At 40.5% G+C, this 18,232-nt stretch overlaps 1 protein-coding gene across 1 annotated transcript in view; it reads left to right on the plus strand.

Moving 5' to 3' along the window:
- WWTR1 (WW domain containing transcription regulator 1) overlaps positions 1-18,232 on the plus strand; it is a 129,353-nt gene that overhangs the window by 107,522 nt on the left and 3,599 nt on the right. The window contains exons 5-6 of the mRNA XM_061194576.1: positions 12,145-12,278; positions 13,726-13,838. Of these exons, the coding sequence (XP_061050559.1) occupies positions 12,145-12,278; positions 13,726-13,838 (247 nt within the window). The remainder of the gene's footprint in view (positions 1-12,144; positions 12,279-13,725; positions 13,839-18,232) is intronic.

An 18,232-nucleotide genomic window follows, 5' to 3' on the forward strand; every position in this document is an offset into this window, starting at 1 on the left:
GGTGTTGGAGTGTTTGATGACAGTGGCATTTGCCAAGATGTCTGATTGTTCAGGTGTGGATTAGTGGATTATGTGTATCACCTTTGTGGGTTTTGTTTTTTTTTTTACCTCTTTCTTTTGGTGATTTGCACTTAAGCCTCACTATTTGCACTTAAGCCAGGGTGGAGCAGGGAAATGGATTGGAAGTAAAAGTGATATTTGGCTCACCTGTTTAGCTGCCTTCCAGCACCGGGTAGGAAGGTAGAGGGAGGGAGGCAATGGTGGTCCTGATGAGCTCTGAAGATTGTCTGTTCCATTTGTTCCTTCTGTCCCACTCCCTGTTCTACGTAGTCAACAACTTCCTGAATATCTTTTGCTTTCTGGGCACTTTGTAATTCTCCTGGCCTCCCTCTAGTTTGCAGGAGGGCCCTAGCTGTCCAGCCTGTCTTCTTGAAGTCCCTGCCCAGCAGGCAGGCCCTGACCTTCCTATCAAGGGAGAATTTCTGGGAGAGAGGCCCCTTCCTAGGCTCCATCTCTATGATAGGAAAGGAGGTTGGTAAATTTTAATAAGTAGAATGAATTTGTTCCTAATTCTTGGGAAGTCATCAGTACTCTGTATATATATATATATATATATATATATATATTTTTTTTTTTTTTTTTTAAGGCAACATTTTTTTTATTGAAGTACTCTGTATATTTTTATCATTGTTAAATATATGACAAATGTGAAAGGTCCTTATAAATTATATGCCATGTAAATATTGTTTTATTTTTCCTTTTTCTTCTTCTTCTTCTTCTTCTCCTTCTCCTTCTCCCTCTTCTTCTTTTTTCTGTTTCTGTGCCATTGTTCCTCTAGGCATGTAGTCTGATGTTGTGCTGTGGAGAAAACAATTCCTCAGTTCTTGTTCCACAGTCTGACATACACCTCACAATGCCAAAAGCTCAGATGTTAACTTGTCACTGAAATCATGCCAGAGGTATTAACAAAATGAAGTTGAGGAAAGTATGATTACAGATCTGAAGTGAACCGCCATTATTTCAGGATGGAAAATTATTTTTTTCCATTCCTTCTTCTATCTCTTCATTTGTTTATTCACCCAACATTTATGTTGTGGGAAATAATAAAAAGATAAGTGGGACATGGCTGCCTTCAGATAACTTACATTTTAGCAAAGGAGACAAAATGATGAACTCTAATCCAGATTGGTGGCCAGAAGGATAAATTCAAACCATTCCCTACTTCGTGGGGTCCCAGTGGCTGCCATCTTTCACTTTCATAGCTGGAGCAGGGACCAGATGCACCAGAGCCCGGAGTTCTGTGAAAATGAGCATAAGGTGCTTCTTTCTTTCTTTTCCTCGTTCCCACAGGCCAACAGGTTGTGGAATAGCTACAGAACTCGGATCAAAGGGCCGGTGAGGTTTAGTATCTCCCCTAATTAGGAATCTTTTGAAGTAGGAGAGTTTTGTTAAAAATGATCCCTACAATTTAGCATTGGCTGCTGTAGCAACAGGGTTGAACTGCTTGTATCTGATAATTGATGAATTATCTCAGAATGTGGCAGGTGCTCCGAGGGCAGGGGTGCCACGAGCCCAAGGGGATCCCAGCCAGGTCTGCAGTACATGGCCTTATTAGGAAAGTGGAACTTTCTCTGCTTTCAGCGTCTATCACAGACATTCTGGAGAGTGAATTCTCATGAAAGACGTTCTCCATTGTCCGTGATAATGAGTTTTATTTTTGCTAAGTTTTCCAAAAAGCCATGAAGCGGTTTCAGGCTCATCTAAGAAACGGCAACCCTAGAAAAGAAAGCAATTCTCAGTTGAAGATGTACTTCCTGCTACCTTCATATTAAAAAAAAAAAAGTTAGAATTCAGTTTATGAAGTTTTTTTAAGTAAAAAAATAGTTTTTAACTTTTTAAAATATAATTTAGTAGTTTTTTTGTTTGTTTTCTCTGATTGAGATGAGAGAAAGCATTTTACTAACTGAAAGAATCCAGACTCAAAAGACTTCATAATGGGACTTCCCTGGCGGTCCAGTAGTTACCCTCTGTGCTTCCACTGCAGGGGGCACCGGTTCGATCCCTGGTCGGGGGACTAAGATCCCGCATGCCTCGCGATGCAGCCAAAAAGAAAAAGGAAAAGAAAAAAGACTTCACAATGTATGATTCCATTTATATGACATTCTGGAAAGGGCAAAACTATAGGGACAGAGAACAGATGAGTGGTTGCTAGAGTTAAGGATCGGGGAGGGGCTGCCTCCACAGGAGAGGCACTAGGGGGTTTGGGGGGATGGCACAGTTCTGTGTCTTGCTTGCAGTGGCTGTTTCACAACTGTATTATGTATTTGTCAAAACTTAGAACGGTACAGTTTCACAGAGTGAATTCGACTCTAAATAAAGATAATAATAAGGTAAAAGTGTCGCACAGAAAAGACAAAACACATTCATTGTAGAAAATGTTTAAAATAATCAAAACCAAAAAAGAATGTAATCATCACTTATACTCTTACCTAAAGAGAGCAGCTATGAAGATGTTGGTGATTTCTCTCCAGTCTTTGTATGTATCCATGTGTATTTTGTTTTTAAAAACAAAACTGGTAGTAGAGAATACTACTGTTTCTCTTTTTCTTAATATATTGGGAAGTCATTTATTTATTCTGCATCAGCCATGGAAGTTGTGCTGTGAGTTTGGACGTATCTATTCTAAGCTGCCTGGAATCCTTTCTACAACGGTTCTGGACATAAATTTTAAAATACTATGAGCCACACATGCCCACAAGACTATAGACTATTCTGCTGTTACAGCTTAAAAACCAACACAATATTTGCTCAGTATCATAAAGGGCATGTTTACAACTTTACCGGAGGAAATGGGAAATTTGAGTAACTCGTAAGAAATTGAGAAACATTCTTCTCAGTCCCTATTTACCCTCTGAAAGAACAATTCCTTGACATAAAAGCAGACTCTTGGCTTTATCTGAGGAGAGTATTTCGTTGTATTATTCATTTAAATATGAAGCTGGGGGACCTTCTGCCTCAAAGATGATCTTAACCTCGAGGACTTCCCGTCAGCCCCCAGGCCCTGGAAAGAGTCTTAAGTGAAGAAGCCTTCGCTCCCTCTGCGTTGTTGGGAAATGGTTATTATTCCCAGGCAGACTCAGCACTGCTTTTACCCCCATCCTTCCCTTAATTGAGCCTCAGCGGACAGGAGAAAGCAGCTTGTCAAACAAAAATGCTGACTAAGCCCGGCCTCTGGTTGCCAGGGCAACAGGGACAAGGGGAGAGGGCTTGGGCAGGAGGCCTCAGAATTCTTTTGGCAGGTCTCACAGATTTTTGTTGGGCTTGACAGCCACTACCGGGTCTGGCTGGCCAGCTGGCCGGCCTCTCGCAGCCATTCCTGACCGAGGGCCCCGGGGAGGGACACACCCGGCTGTGAGCAGCACTGGTCCAGGGAAGGTTCTGAGGTCTGTTTTTTGTCATGTGAAGAATAGCTATTTAGAGACGTTAAAAAGTGTCATAGCCTAAGTAGTGGCTGCTTCACAGAGTCTTGCCTTCAGCACATGGGGCTATAATTTCCTTTTAGAAAAGCATTTCAGAGAATTAGGTTTCAGGATTGATTGCAACATCAGAGGTCATGTTGTCCACCCAGGGTGTGGATCCCTGTAGAGTAACCTGGCTGTCTACGTTCATTCATTCATTTGTTCAACATGCTCTAGGCACTAAATGCACAGCAGTGAACGAATAGGCTTTGTCCCTACCCTCAAAGGGCTTCCATTCTAACTGCTGTCAGTGTTCTATTTGTCTACAAGTCCTAGAAATAATCCATTTTCTGAAAAATACCAATTCTTTTAAAAGGGACCCTTTTTTTTTTTTTTTTGTCTGTGTTTTGGGTCTTCGTTTCTGTGCGAGGGCTTTCTCCCGTTGCGGCGAGCGGGGGCCACTCTTCATCGCGGTGCGCGGGCCTCTCACTGTCGCGGCCTCTCGTTGCAGAGCATGGGCTCCAGACGCGCAGGCTCAGTAGTAGTTGTGGCTCACGTGCCCAGTTGCTCCGCAGCATGTGGGATCTTCCCAGACCAGGGCTCGAACCCGTGTCCCCTGCATTGGCAGGCAGACTCTCAACCACTGCGCCACCAGGGAAGCCCAAAAGGGACCCTTTTGAAAGCTATTATAAATCAAACACATTTAAAAATTTTATTTATTTATTTATTTTTAAATATTTATTTTTTATACAGTTTTAAAAAAATTTTATTGAAATACAGTTGATTTACAATGTTGTGTTAGTTTCAGGTATACAGCAAAGTGTTCAGTTATATATATATATATATTCTTTTTTTTTAGATTCTTTTCTATGACAGGTTATTACAATTTTTAAATTCATTTTTAAAGGTTCTTTTCCATTTACAGTTATTACAGAATATTGGCTATATTCCCCATGTTGTACGATCCATCCTTGAGCCTATCTTATTCCCAATAGTTTGTACCTCCCACTCCTCATCCCTGTATTACCCCCAACCTCTGTACTGGTAACCATTACTTTGTTCTCTATGCCTGTGAGTCTGCCTCTCTTTTGCTATATTCACTAGTTTGTTGTATTTTTTTAGATTCCACGTATAAGTGATATTGTACACTATTTGTCTTTCTCTGTCTTATTTCACTTAGCATAACACCCTCCAAGTCCATCCATGCTGCTGCAAATGGCAAAATTTTGTTCTTTTTTATGGCTGAGTAGTACAAACACGTTTTTTTAAATGGAGGTTCACCAGGTTTGCACAAATGCAAAGCAGCTTCATATTTCGGATCTTGATAAGATCAGAGGTACGAAGAAATATTCCATCTCGAAATCCATTCAGCTATTTTTCTTAAGAGGAGACTATCTAAATTATATAATGTTTTCCTTAATTCGATTCTAAAGGATAACAGAGATTATGGAGCAACACAAGATTGCTGTATACATCCTGAATTAAAAGAGCGTCAAACTGGCCATGGATAATAATTATGGACTCAACAAATGTCTTCCCCGAAGTGTCAGAGTTTCGACAGTCTGAGTCTGGCAGCTGAGCTTGTGTGATGAGGTATTTCCAAAAGGGAGGCTCCAGGAAATGTGACAGTGAATTTCTAGAATCCCTTAGCACAGAATTAAAAAGAAATTTACATTGGGCATGTTTTTTTTTTTCTCCTTATAAAGAAGGTAAATAATTCAGCATTCTGCCTCTGAAGTCTGGGGAGGTTTCGGCAGGGAGAGCAACTTCTCTGCACCAGAATAACCGTTTTAATGTTAGGATTTCAAAATATTGTCTTTTTTTTTCTCTTTCATTTGTTTCTACTCACCCCACCCTTTCTAATGAAAACAATACAATCTTCCATTTTTGTAGTATCCCTGGCCGCACACACCTAAATCAAGCAGGCACCCTCAGAAGAGTTTATTGTCTTTCCTTTCTCTTTGAAGTACATTCCAGGGAGGGCCAGGGCTGGCTGGCGGGAGGCGCTCCCTTAGCCCGGGATGTACAGGGCTGCAGGATGCTTTCAACTGCTGTTGACTTGCTCACCTCCTCTCTTGATTTATTCCACAGGCAGGCTGCAGGCCAGTGGGGAGCTGGAAGGAAAGGAGGTTTGAAGTTTGCTTCCAGGGACACCTTCCGCTTACAGATGGGCCTTTGTCTTTCACACCCCTCCGGCTATTTGACACACCACCCCCTCCCCCAGCCCGTAGGAGAGCGTGCTTTTAAACCCGCATGTAATTATTCGTTCTAGGGAGCTAGATGGAAGACCACAAACTCTGAAAGAGATTCTCAAGCCTTTATTTTGCAACAGTCTTTCCACCCCCAGCTTGGATGTAGAGAAAAAATAAAGTTGTGGTGGAGGAGGGTGGGGGTGAGGTTACCAGGGGCAGCTTTCCAGATCTTTCTGAAATTGGCCTTTAAAATCTGAACTTATAACTTTGCTGGATATGCTTGTGAATTCCCAGGACACTAGCTCCACCCTTATACGTTGAAAAGGATCAGAGAATATGTCCAGTTCCATCTCTTTTCCAATTCAGAGAGGGAAACTGTGTTCAGGACAGTGAAACAGGCCACTTCATTAAATCCTCTAAACTGCCCGAAGGAGGGGGGTTGGTATTTCTGTTTTATAGCTGGGAAAACAAGCTCAGAGAAATGAAATAACATGCCCAAGTCCCACAGCCAGTAGGTGAAAGGGCTGAAAATTTGAGGTCTGCCGACCTCAATCTTTGGCTTTCCTCTCTTTGCCTCTGTCTGTGTAGTGGCCATGACAACAGACTCTGGGGCCAGATCCTGGGAAAGTTGCTTAGTCTCTCTGTGCCTCAGTGCCCTCATCCATAAAATGGAGACAGTTGGGTTGTCATGAGGATGAAATGAGATATAGTATGTTAAAGCACTTAGGACAGTGCTTCACAAGTAGTAAGTGATATGCAAGTATTAGCTAACATCTCCACCTCCTAAAACATTTAACGCCATGAGTAAGTAGCTCATTCTAGTAACTGCCTCACTGTGCCAGGTTCTTGATAAATATGCTTTTTAATCTTTATAACAGCCCAGCAAGATAAATCTTATGTCTTTTTTTTTTTTTCTTTTTCTTCAGATGAACAAACTGAAAGGTTAAAAATGTACTCCAAAATGTTATAGCTAGGGAGTAGCTCAGCTGGGATTTGAGCTTTCATTATTCTGAATCCAAGGACACTTTTTCTTCTGTGCCAAGCCCTGGTCATATCTAGTAGCATTTAACCCTCAACAACTGCTTGAAAATTCCAGTGGCCAGTAGCCCAGAGAATTGAGAAGCAGCCAGTTCTATCACTGAATGAACTACTAACTACAAAGCCCTCCATCAGGTCTGCCTCCAGTCTGGGGTAGAAGGAATCTTCCTTCTTCCATGTGGCAGTCAATAATAGTTTGAGAGCCATGGTGTGCCACAAGTCTCTCTTAAACAGTCCCCTTGCTTCTTCATAGGACATGACACTCTGACCGCTCCCTATCCTGATTTTTCTCCTCTGGTCACTCTTTGTAAAGATCGTGACAAAAGTGTAGAACAGCCTTGCACGTGGAGATTGGTAGGTCTAGAGAAGGAGTGCAGACGACTTGAGTTGGAAAGAAGGTTTGGAGCATGTAGATATCGGGGAGGTGGACCCCACGAGGCTTGGCCCTTCTGCATCATTTTCCGTTGGAGTCTGTCTCCCCCTCTAGAATCCTTGAAGAGGCAGGACACTGTCTGTATTTTTCATTGCTGTATCCCTGTTGCCGAGAACAGTACCTGGCACCTGGTAGTCTCCATAGTATTTTTAAAAAATAAATACGGGAGCAAATGAATGAATGGTTGTGGGGACTGAGGGAGACAGTTGACTGAGACTTTGAGCTGGGAGAAGGGGTGACGGCATTAGGAGAAAGCTTGACGTCAGCAGGAAGAGCTGCTTTGGGGCCGGGTGAGGAGTGTACTGTGAGACACGGTGTTTCAGACCCCAGCTGGACGCGTTATTTTGGACTTCAGGGGTGGGAAAGGGGCAGGTAGTGGTTTGCTGTGGTTATGGTTGTCAGGGAAGGCATCCTGGGAAAGGTGGTGTAACAGAACCCGTAAGAGTGGGGAGATATGTCTTGATGAAGAGGGACCCAAAGTACCGAGGACTTCAGGAAACTGAAGACTTGTTTGGGAGGATAGGGTGGGTGGGAGTGGAAGGGACACTGGGAAAGGATCTTGCTGAACTGGAGTGGAGGTGGGAGATGAGACAGACCAAGGGGCTCAGGTGTGCCTCCAGCTTAGCATTTGTTATCCTGCCTGCACTGGGGCAGCTGGGGAGGGAGCACAGGGTTAGAGCAGCTGCGCTGCCAGCTCTGAGTTGGAGACCTGAGTCTTGTCCTAGACCAGCCCTGTTCAACTGTCCCCGTTTCCACGTCAGTTCACTTAGTCCAGTGCCCCGTCTGCAGCCTTTGCTTCCGCTTCTCCTTCAGTCTTGACTCCCTCATCTTGGTCAAACTAAAGTCAGGTGTTTGCCTTTCATTTCTGCCCGTGCAAGGGCAGCAGAGGGCACGTGGCAGCGAAAATCATACTGCGTCTGGGGCTTAATTTTATACTTAAATTTAGTTTCTTTTTTTTTTCTTTTTTAAATAAAAATCCTCCTTTCTTTGGATGGGGACGTGTTAGTGAGGTTAGTTCTTTTATTTCCAAACCTTAGATTTTGTATTGCTATTCTTCAATTTATGAACAGAAATAGGAAACTATTTTCATTCAAAAAAGGCTAGACCTTTAAAAATTCTAAATATGGGGATTTTCCTGGTGGTCCAGTGGTTAAGACTCCAAACTTCCACTGCAGGGGGTGCAGGGTCCATCCCTGGTTGGGGAAGTTCCACATGTCACGCAGTGCGGCAAAATAAATAAATAAATAAAAAATCTAAATATGGAACTATTATATTATAAAATATAATTGAGTGAAATGAAACTTCTCACCATTCTCCACTTATATTAAAAATCAATTTTATGTTATACAAAAAGGTTTACAAACCTCTCCTTGGTAAAATAAAAAGAAAGTTATATTCTTAGCCTTGCTGACTCATGATGAATTTCACATTGGTGTAATCCTTCCAAGGTGAAAGTTGACCAGGAAAAGGTGTCAGACCACTCAAAGTGGATCAGTTCCATGTGGTAGTGTGACTTTTAAGATTGTTTATTTTTGTTTTTGCTTTTGTTTTGTTTTCTGGGATTGGAATACAGAACATAAGACGATAATAATACTTAGTTAACATTTATTAAGTGATCTCGTGTGCCAGCACTGCTCTAAGTACCCTATATGTGTTACCTCATTTTATCACCACAGCTGCCCTACTGGGTGGATGCTATTATTTTCCTCACTTTACCAATGAGGAACAAAGAAATTAGATAACTGTCTGGGAGATGGCATGGCTAGGGTTCAAATCCAGGCATTTGGCCCTGGAATCCCTGCTCCTGACCACTCTGCCCTCCTGCTCATCTTCTGTGTTGGGAGCAGGAAAAACACCGTGGGATCATTTCATTAGGATGGAGTTTGAGCCTGGCTAGTTGGGATCTATACAGTAGACTGTTGTTTTACTCATACTTGTGGTTGAAGATGAGAATTGAATGATCTTAGTTAATTTTTCCTTTTATTATTAATTATAATTTAAAATATTTCCATTTGAATTCCAGCAATATTTTTCATTTCTTCGTTGAGTGAATATTTATCAAGTACCACTGTATGCCTGGGTTGTTATACACAGTGGGGATACAGAAGTGAACATGACAAATAAGATCCCTTTCCTCTCTTTACATTCTAAAGAGAAAGACAGTAAATATATAAGTTGCCATCAAGAACACTGAATGTAATCTCTGACTAGATGGCATCTGTTGAGACAGACATCAATGAGGGAGTGAACTTCAGGAAGATCTGAGAAGAGTGTTCCAAGCAGAACGAACAGTTGGAGCAGATGCCGGAAGTGGGAGGAGCAGATGCCGGAGGTGGGAGGAGCAGATGCCGGAAGTGGGAGGAGCAGATGCCGGAAGTGGGAGGAGCATTGGGAAGAGAGTGAAGGAGTGAGGGGGGTGCTGTCCGAGACAAAGGAGGAGACCTGGACAGGGCTGTCAGGCAGGCTTTGTGGGCCACCTTCCAGGTGGGATAGGGAGCAGGTGGGTTTAGAGCCAGGGGCCAACATAACCTTCACAGTGGCTGCTATGACTTAAGAATAATCTTAGAATAATCCCGAAGAAAGTGTTGCCCCCTCGGAAAACTTTCTAACTCAGACTGGCCTAATTTATATTGCAAAGTTAGTTTTCAGGTATATTCAACACCTTTTCTGTATTCTCTCTCCCAAGTTAGTCATTCGGAGGCGAAAATGATAGTGCGAGCCCCCTACAGGCAGAACAGAGCATTGCCTCTTATGATGCCGTGGAGGTCAAGTCCTCAAAGTAGTTAGGGAAACATCGATGCTGAGGAATGGAACTTCAGTTATCTCTCATTTTAAATAGAGGGGACAGATGTGAAATGGCACCATGAAACATTTTCCCTGATATATAATAGTATAGGTTCTTCCAGCTTTGGTTATTATAAATAGTTCTTTTGAATTTCATTTATATATTTAGCCACACACAAGCATTCTTTTAAAATGCATATTGTATCTATTTGACCTATTCCAAGAGTAATTTAAATGAAGAGGAAAGCTTAAAATATCAGAAACTAGATATTTTTCTTATAATTTAAACATTTTATTTTCATATGATATGTCATTAGAGATGACAAATAATTCATATATACATTGTATCTATATTTTTTTCCCCAGTGAAGTTCCAGAAATGATTCTTACTGTATTTAAATGCAGACCACCTGGAAACTGCAAATTCAACATGCAACTGCAAATTCACATGTAAAGAAATGCAGCAATCTCTTCAAGCTGTATGTTTAAATGGGTATCCGTTTAGGGGTAAACTCCACATTTATTCAGAAAGTTTGGAGAATTGGAATATTCTAGTTACAGTTGATTTTTTGGATAATGAAGGTTATTGCCCAAAGGATCTTTGCATTTACAGTTTATAAAGGACTAGAAATTATATCATTGACTAGCTGTTTTCAGGCTGTGGTTTGTGTGTATGAGTGCGTTTGAGAGGTTGGTGGCCTCTGTGCTCTTCACACCAGATCCAGTCCCTGTTATTCTTGTGTGTGAGGCCTCCAGGTAAGCTTTGGTTGGAAGATAAGATTTCTAATGCACACTGCCTGCCACATAAAAACAACTATAGGAAGTAATTCAATTTTTCTAGATTTAGTCAGAAGGTACTTCCAAGATTGAGATTAAATCCCCCTTAAAAAAAAAAAACTCCATTTTTTGGTTTGCTTTTTACAGATTACTGAATAAAATTTGTTAGTTAAGTATTGATTATTTGCAATCCAAATGAACAGAGGTGAACCAAGAGCCCTGTCTAGACAGGCTATTCATTTCAGTATAAGTTAACAATGCAGTTTCTTATCAATCAGGTCTTCATGGTTTATAAGAGTCATGCTACCATAACTCCTCGGAACAGTATAATGAACTCTAGTAACCGAAAGTTTTTATGGCCGATGATTTCACTAGACTTGTCTAGACAGCAGTTACTCTCTAAAATCATTGTGTGTCGGGGCTGGAAGGGATCTAACACAGACACTGTAACTTAGATGGTCTAAATATTCTGTTTGCCATTGTAGCCATGGTTTTGGGGTTTGAGGGATGGTGAGACCAGTGATTCAGCCTGAGTAGTGGGAAACCGATAGGCATAAATATGGGGAGGGCCTAACTTTGGTTTTAGACACATGTATAAATATATAAAAGTATTATTCTCTGGAAACAGCAGCAAATTTGAAAGGAATTTGATGTCTGGTCATGTTTGTCAAAATGGGAGAGACTCCCTAGAGGTTATATCTAGAGAAAGTAATTGCAGTCAGATTTGTAACCTTTTGGATTGACTCTCCTTGACAAAGTAATGCTAGCTTAAAAAAATGCTAGTGTTTTAATTTTTGCTGATGAAATCCATATGCTATCGAATAGTTAATCGTCAGTGGGATTTGGATTGGATCTGCATGGTTCCCCAAACTTCAGCCATTTTAGTCAACAAAATAATTAGTAAAATAGAAAAGCTGATTGACTAACAAGCTTTTAAACTGGTTGTTCTGCTCTCCTGGTTATTGATATAAAACTGCCAGATGTGACTTAATGCAGAGCCAGAACTCTGTAATCCCACTGCTTTACTGGCCTATAAGTGGCAAAGACCAGAAGGTACCTGCTGGTCCAGAGGAGTACAGCTGCTTTGATTGGCTTAGTTTTGGTCTGAGCACCTGGGGTAAAAATAGCCTTGTCTCTGAGAAAGTGTCTTGAGAGGCCCTTATATGATTTGGGTATTTCAAGCAATTGGATGGGTTAGATAGTTGCTATGTAAGTGCCTTGAGGGCAAATATTACATGAGCTTCTCATTAACTTTGTGAATGTGAGAAAGTGACTTATACCTGTAAGATTTCTTCAGAGAAAGAACACTAATGATTTCCTGATGATTTTGACGTATGAGGAATAAACGTAAAGTGCTTTTGTGTTTGGTGAAAAGTTTTTATGCGAAGCATCCTTTGCCCCGATCCTTATGACAATGAATGAATCACTGTTGCCTCTCCCTCGGACTGTCATCTCTCTGTAGGAAGCCGCCCTCTGTAGACAGCTCCCCATGGAAGCCGAGACTCTAGCCACGGTTCAGGCTGCTGTCAACCCACCCGCCATGACTCCAGACATGAGATCCATCACTAATAATAGCTCAGATCCTTTCCTCAATGGGTAAGTCAACATTTTAGGACCACTTATTTTTGCTTTCTTTATTATGTGGTTTACAGTATAACAGATCTTTGGTTATGTTGGGAAAAGCTGGGGAGCTTGGAGGATGTGGAGGGAGGTGGCAGAAAAAAAAAAGTGGAGGAAGAAGTCATCTACCTTTTTTTTTTAAATCTCAAATTCAAAAATTGGTGCTATGGCATGGAGTAAACCCCTAGTCAATAATTTGAAAGTGGGGATGAACTTACGATCTCAATGGGATGGTGTTGTATAGTAATTATTTAGAAGAATCTTGTGGTTTTATGTAGCCAACAGGGGATAAAAGCATGTCATATGGCAAATAAGGGAGCAAAACAATTAAGAGGTGATGTTTGTGGCGAAATGTGCATAAGGTCTATAGTTTAGTTAATAGTAATATACATTGTCAGTTCCTGGTGTTGTTCACTGTACTATGGTTGTGTACCATGTCCTTGGGGAAGCTGGGTACAGGAAGTACAGGAACTCTGTACTCTTTTTACATCTTCTGTGTGAGTCTAAAATTATTTCACAATTTAAAATTTTAATTGAAACAAAGGGGTGTTGTTTTAAAATATGAAATATATGAGAAGAAGGAAAAGGTGATTGAACCAGAAATATCTTCATGAGTAGAAGTAGTCAACCTTAATTGTAGCCTTTTAAACCCAAATAAAGGGCAGTTTTCTATTTCCTGTGTCTTTTCTGCCCTTGCAGAGGCTTCTGGCAAACAAGCAAATACAGTCATGAAAGTTATTAAAAATAGAGAGAGAGATGAAAACAAACAGTAACGGAAATAATGAAAGAAAGGCGTTTTTAAATGATTGATTTAAAACTACTTCAAACGTACAGAAGAGTATGAAGAATAACTTAAGATTTACCCATGTACCCAGCTCCCACATTTTGCATATTTCCATAGATCTTATTTTTTTTTGAATAAGTATTACAATTAATATTTAAACCCTTCCCCACCACCACTGAAATCCATTTCTTTCCCGTCTTCCCTCCCTAGTGGTCGCCACTATTTGGAAATTGATGTGTATCCATCACACACATTTTTATTTTCTTTTTTCATCACACATATTTTTATATTTCTTATTGCCTGTTAATGTCTGTATCCAGAAACAATATTCAACATCGTTTTCGGTTTTAAAAAAATGTACATAAATGGTATCATTCTCTGTATGTAGAACGGTGTTCAAATTGTTATTTTGAGATGAAAAGAGAATCAATGTCAATACACTATGAATGGCCAGGTTATTTTGCTTACAATTTATTAATTTCATTGACACAGGGATATATGTTTCAAAATTAAAAGGAAGTGCAAAGTCCACCTGTCTTTGTTATCTGAAGATTGGGCTGGTTGACAGAACTACACTCGTTGAGGGTCTTCATGACTGTATTTTGATTTTGAAATTTCTTTCCGTCTTTTGCTCTCCAGGGGGCCATATCATTCGAGGGAGCAGAGCACCGACAGCGGCCTGGGGCTAGGGTGCTACAGTGTCCCAACGACTCCGGAGGACTTCCTCAGCAACGTGGATGAGATGGACACAGGTAGGAGCCAAGTCTGCGAGGCCTTGCAGTGGGTTTGCACTTTTAAATCGTCTCTTAAGTCTTCTCAATTCGGTTTTTTTTTTTTTTTTTTTTTTTTTTGGCTACACCGCTCAGCATGCGGGATCTTAGTTCCCTGACCAGGGATGCAGCCTGTGCCCCCTGCATTGGAAGAGTGGAGTCTTAACCACTGGACCGCCAGGGAAGTTCCCTAGTCCTCTCAATTCAAAAATCCAACCAGAGACACTTAACCTCAACAACAACATAAACTGACAGCTGAAAAGCCACTGGAACCCAGGCACTATTCATAAACTCTAGCCCCTTCCCCATAGTTTATACGAATATAGTTTTATATATGGGCACAGGATTTTAATTTCTGCTTTTTTCCTCTCCCTCCCTCCCTCCCTTCCTTCCTCTTGCTTGTCCTTGCTTCATATAGCCCTTTCCTCACAATTGCATTAACATACCACTGTCTGCTTTGCCATTCTTCCACAATGGAATATTTATGCTTTTCTAGCTTTTGGTTGTAATGTACAGGCCACCAGTATGCAAATTTTTTCATGTCATTAACTGCATTTGGGAAGTAATTGGCAGTGGGCATTTGGAAAGTTAAGCAACTCAGAGGATTCTGAAATGTCAGCTCCAAATCCTAACCTGGTAACAATGTCCTCCCTCAGCAGTTAAATTTAACATAGTTCCTGGCCTGCCCTGCCTTCAGGCTAGGCCTCAGCTGGCTTCCCGGTTACCTCCTTTTCACCATTTCTCTAGGAGCGATGCCTCCAAATTTGGTCTAGACTTAATTATCAAAGTCCTAAACTCCCAGAAGATATTCTGAAACCAAAATTAAATGACAGCTAACAACAAGGACCTACTGTATAGCACAGGGAACTATATTCAATATCTTGAAATAACCTATAATAGAAAAAAAATCTGAAAAAGAATATCTATATAAATATCTATATCTATAAATATCTGTATCTATACCTATATCTATATCTACATCTATAGATGTACAACTGAATCACTTTGCTGCACACCTGAAACCAACACAACGTTGTAAAACAACTATACTTCAATTAAAAAAAACCCCCTGAAAATGGACTTAAAAAAAAATTAAGTAATAGCGGATGTATCCTCTCTTTGGAGCTGTTCATGCAAGTTTCTCCTCCATCGTCACTGTTGAAAGAAAATCGTTCTGTGATGAAATGATTGCTTTCCCCAGTGCCGTTGTCCAGAGCGCCCGTGTTTGTTACCCTCTGCTCCTCGATGACTGCACTTTGTGCTCTAAAACTAAACGATTGGTCAGACAAAAGTCAAACTCGGCCAGAAGGTTGGAGCAGCTGTTCCGGGCTCTCCGTGCAGCCCGTCATCTACTTGTTGAGAGAATTGCACGGACTGTCTTGTGAGGAGTCACACAGGAATAGTTTGAACTGTTTGTTTTGTTATTCTTCAATTTATTACTTCAGCCTTCTCCCTCGCTTCCTGCTTCCCTCCCTCCCTCTCTTTATTTTTCAGTGTGAGATTTATCTTGCCCTCTTCGGACCTGCCTGATGAAGTGGCTCCTTCCTACGTTTAATAATTATTTGCTTTCATCTTTTAAACACTGGGAAGCCAGTAAAGATAAAAAGCAAAGTTAAATAAGAAATGACTCAGGAGATCTAAATCCAAGCTTGACATTTAAAAATAAAAGAAGATGGATTCTATTCTATGGCTTTCTAAAATGACACTGAGTGGAGAAGTAGGGAATGTTTTTGAAGCCAAAATGTAGAATTAAGTGGTGTCCTGAAAAGAACATAGTCTTTGCAGTCAGGCAACCTGAGTTGGATCTTTGCTTCTCTACTTCTTAGTAATGACTTTGGGTAAGTGACATAACCTCCCAGGGGCCTCAGATTTCTCACCTATAAAGTAGGAGTAATGTGCTCACCTTGTAGAGTTGTGAGGGCTCATGAGGTCACAGAGCTTGGCACAAAGTTGTCTTCTCCTTCTAAGAAGGATGAAGTAATGTACAAGTTGGTCGTGTTAAATGTTAGGGCTCCAGGTTAACCTGGTGTAGTGAGTGTCAGCCTGTTGGGTTTAGGGTCACATCTGTGAAGCCTTTATAGCGAGTGGGCATAAACCCCCTTAAGGGGAGAAATGTAATTACTTTTTCAGGAACAAGATGAGGAAAAGCTGAGCTCAAGTGTGGCTGGCAAAGATCTAGTAGACCCACTGATCACATGCTGACCACATGCTAAATAGGAACAAGCCAGCTGAACACTCCCTTTGCAAAATACACATGGAAACAACAGCTGGACATGGTGTGAGGATAGAGTAGAGGGAATAACAGGAGCAAAGGCTGGAAGTCATCCACCTTCCAGAATATTCTACGATAATCACACCCTTTTAAGAATTGCTTGTTTTTTTTTTTCTGTCCCACTTTTCACTCATTCATTCATTCATTTTTATTATCTATGCAGATATGCATCCTTTATATTTTAATTGAAGTATAGTTTCCATATAATATTATATAAGTTACAGGTGTACAATACAGTGATTCACAATTTTTAAAGGTTATACTCCATTTATAGTTATTGTAAAATATTGGCTATATTCACCATGTTGTACAATATGTCCCACTTTTTAAATGGATAAAACTGCAGAGACCCAAAAAATTACTACGAGGTTGCAGAGTTGCTCCAAAGAGAGAGATTTTAAGATTGTTAACCTTATTGAAGAAACTTAACTAGTCTCCTCATGCTTTCCATGCCTGAGGAGAAAGGATAAGAGGAATTCTTTAAAACAGAGAGATTTTATTTGGTTAAAAAATGAATTCTTGACTTATTAAAAAGTTAAAATGGGAAATCAATAGAGATGAATAATTCTAACTGGAGATGAAGAAAAAAAGACATCCAGCACTTTAGATCAGCTGATTTTTCAGGGCAGATAATTTTTTTCAGCCTCATTTCCATTTGTTACACTCTAGTGGGTAGAAAAAAGTTATTTTGGATTTTCTTTTCTAAACTAATGTTGTTTTTCAAGTCAGTAACACAACAGCATTGAGGTCATGTTGAACTCGATTTAACTTTTAAAATACTGCCTTTTGCAATGAAAATCCTATAAAATAGTCCTAAGAGTCATTGATATTTTATGAGTTATAGAAAAGCCATCAAGTTTTACTATCACCAAAATGCAAGTTTGAGTATTTTTCCCTCATCACTCAGAAAAATGTAATTTTTCTCCTTGGAAAATGCATATGGTTAAAATGAGTTTTCTCCTGTTCTGCTCAGAATAGTGAAATTCCTAAGCAGGCTTTTCAGGAAGGCTACCGTACTTGTAGGACACAAAAGCTAATTTAATAAGTTTCTTAAAAGTGATTCCATGGTGAAAGCTGACTATAGTTTTCAATGCACCTCAGACTTTGAGGTATATTTTATCCCTTCAGAAAATTGGTTGGGGCTCTTGGAATAAGCCAGTTGCTCTGATATTGTAATTCACTGTGATTGAGTTCCCAGGTTTTTCTTTCTCTCAGCACAATCAACAGGCAATGTGTTTTTGTATTTTCCTAAGTGTGTATGTATGAATGAAGCCCAGAGCCACGGATGTGTGGCAGATATTATATGGCACCTAACTCCAATCTGTGAAGGTGCTATAATCCCAATTTCAGACAAGTGAAGTGTGTCTAAGGTCACACAGCTAAAAAGCTCCGTCTCCTGGCACAGTTGTCTGTACGCTTTCTCCTATACTATCATTCATGAAGAACATGTATTCCACATGTCATATCCCAGGCACTTAACTTTCCTCTGGAACAGCATTCTCTCAACTAGGTTCTATAGACTCTAGTTCTATTAGGATATAAATTCTGCCAAAATTGCATTCGATGATAAAATGGCTTTAGGTCATAGTGGCTTAAGCAAAATATATCAGACTTCCTTATTAGAAGACTTCTCAGAACCTTAATAAGCTCCCGTGCATTGTGACTCATATGCATTGTGAGAAGGGTAGATATTTGTGGGGTATATGTGTGTGTGGAGTGAGGGGGGTGAACTGCAGCACCCACTTTCTAAAATACTTTGCAAATGATCCCTAGAGTCGTCAATGAAGATAGCTTTTTAATAACGTGGTTAAAAGAAACTCCTCACTACTCTCTTTGAACATAAAGAGGGGTGATATGGGCAAATTTGAGCCTACAGTTAAATCATTGGATTATAGCTCTGTGATAAGGTTTTTATGACAGGCAGGGCCTCTCTACTCAAACCAGCTCTTCATGCCATTGTCATGGGAAGTCATTGATTGTAGGTCAGATCCACAGCACCCTCACTTGCTCCTTTCCTGTTTCCCTGGACTTACCCATTCTGGACAATGTCTACCCGGAACAATTAAAGGTTCACCTGGCGTCTCTGCATCTCTTAGGAGTTAGC

Source organism: Eubalaena glacialis, chromosome 6 (assembly GCF_028564815.1).
Source record: "Eubalaena glacialis isolate mEubGla1 chromosome 6, mEubGla1.1.hap2.+ XY, whole genome shotgun sequence".
In the NCBI taxonomy this organism is placed as follows: Eukaryota; Metazoa; Chordata; class Mammalia; order Artiodactyla; family Balaenidae; genus Eubalaena; species Eubalaena glacialis.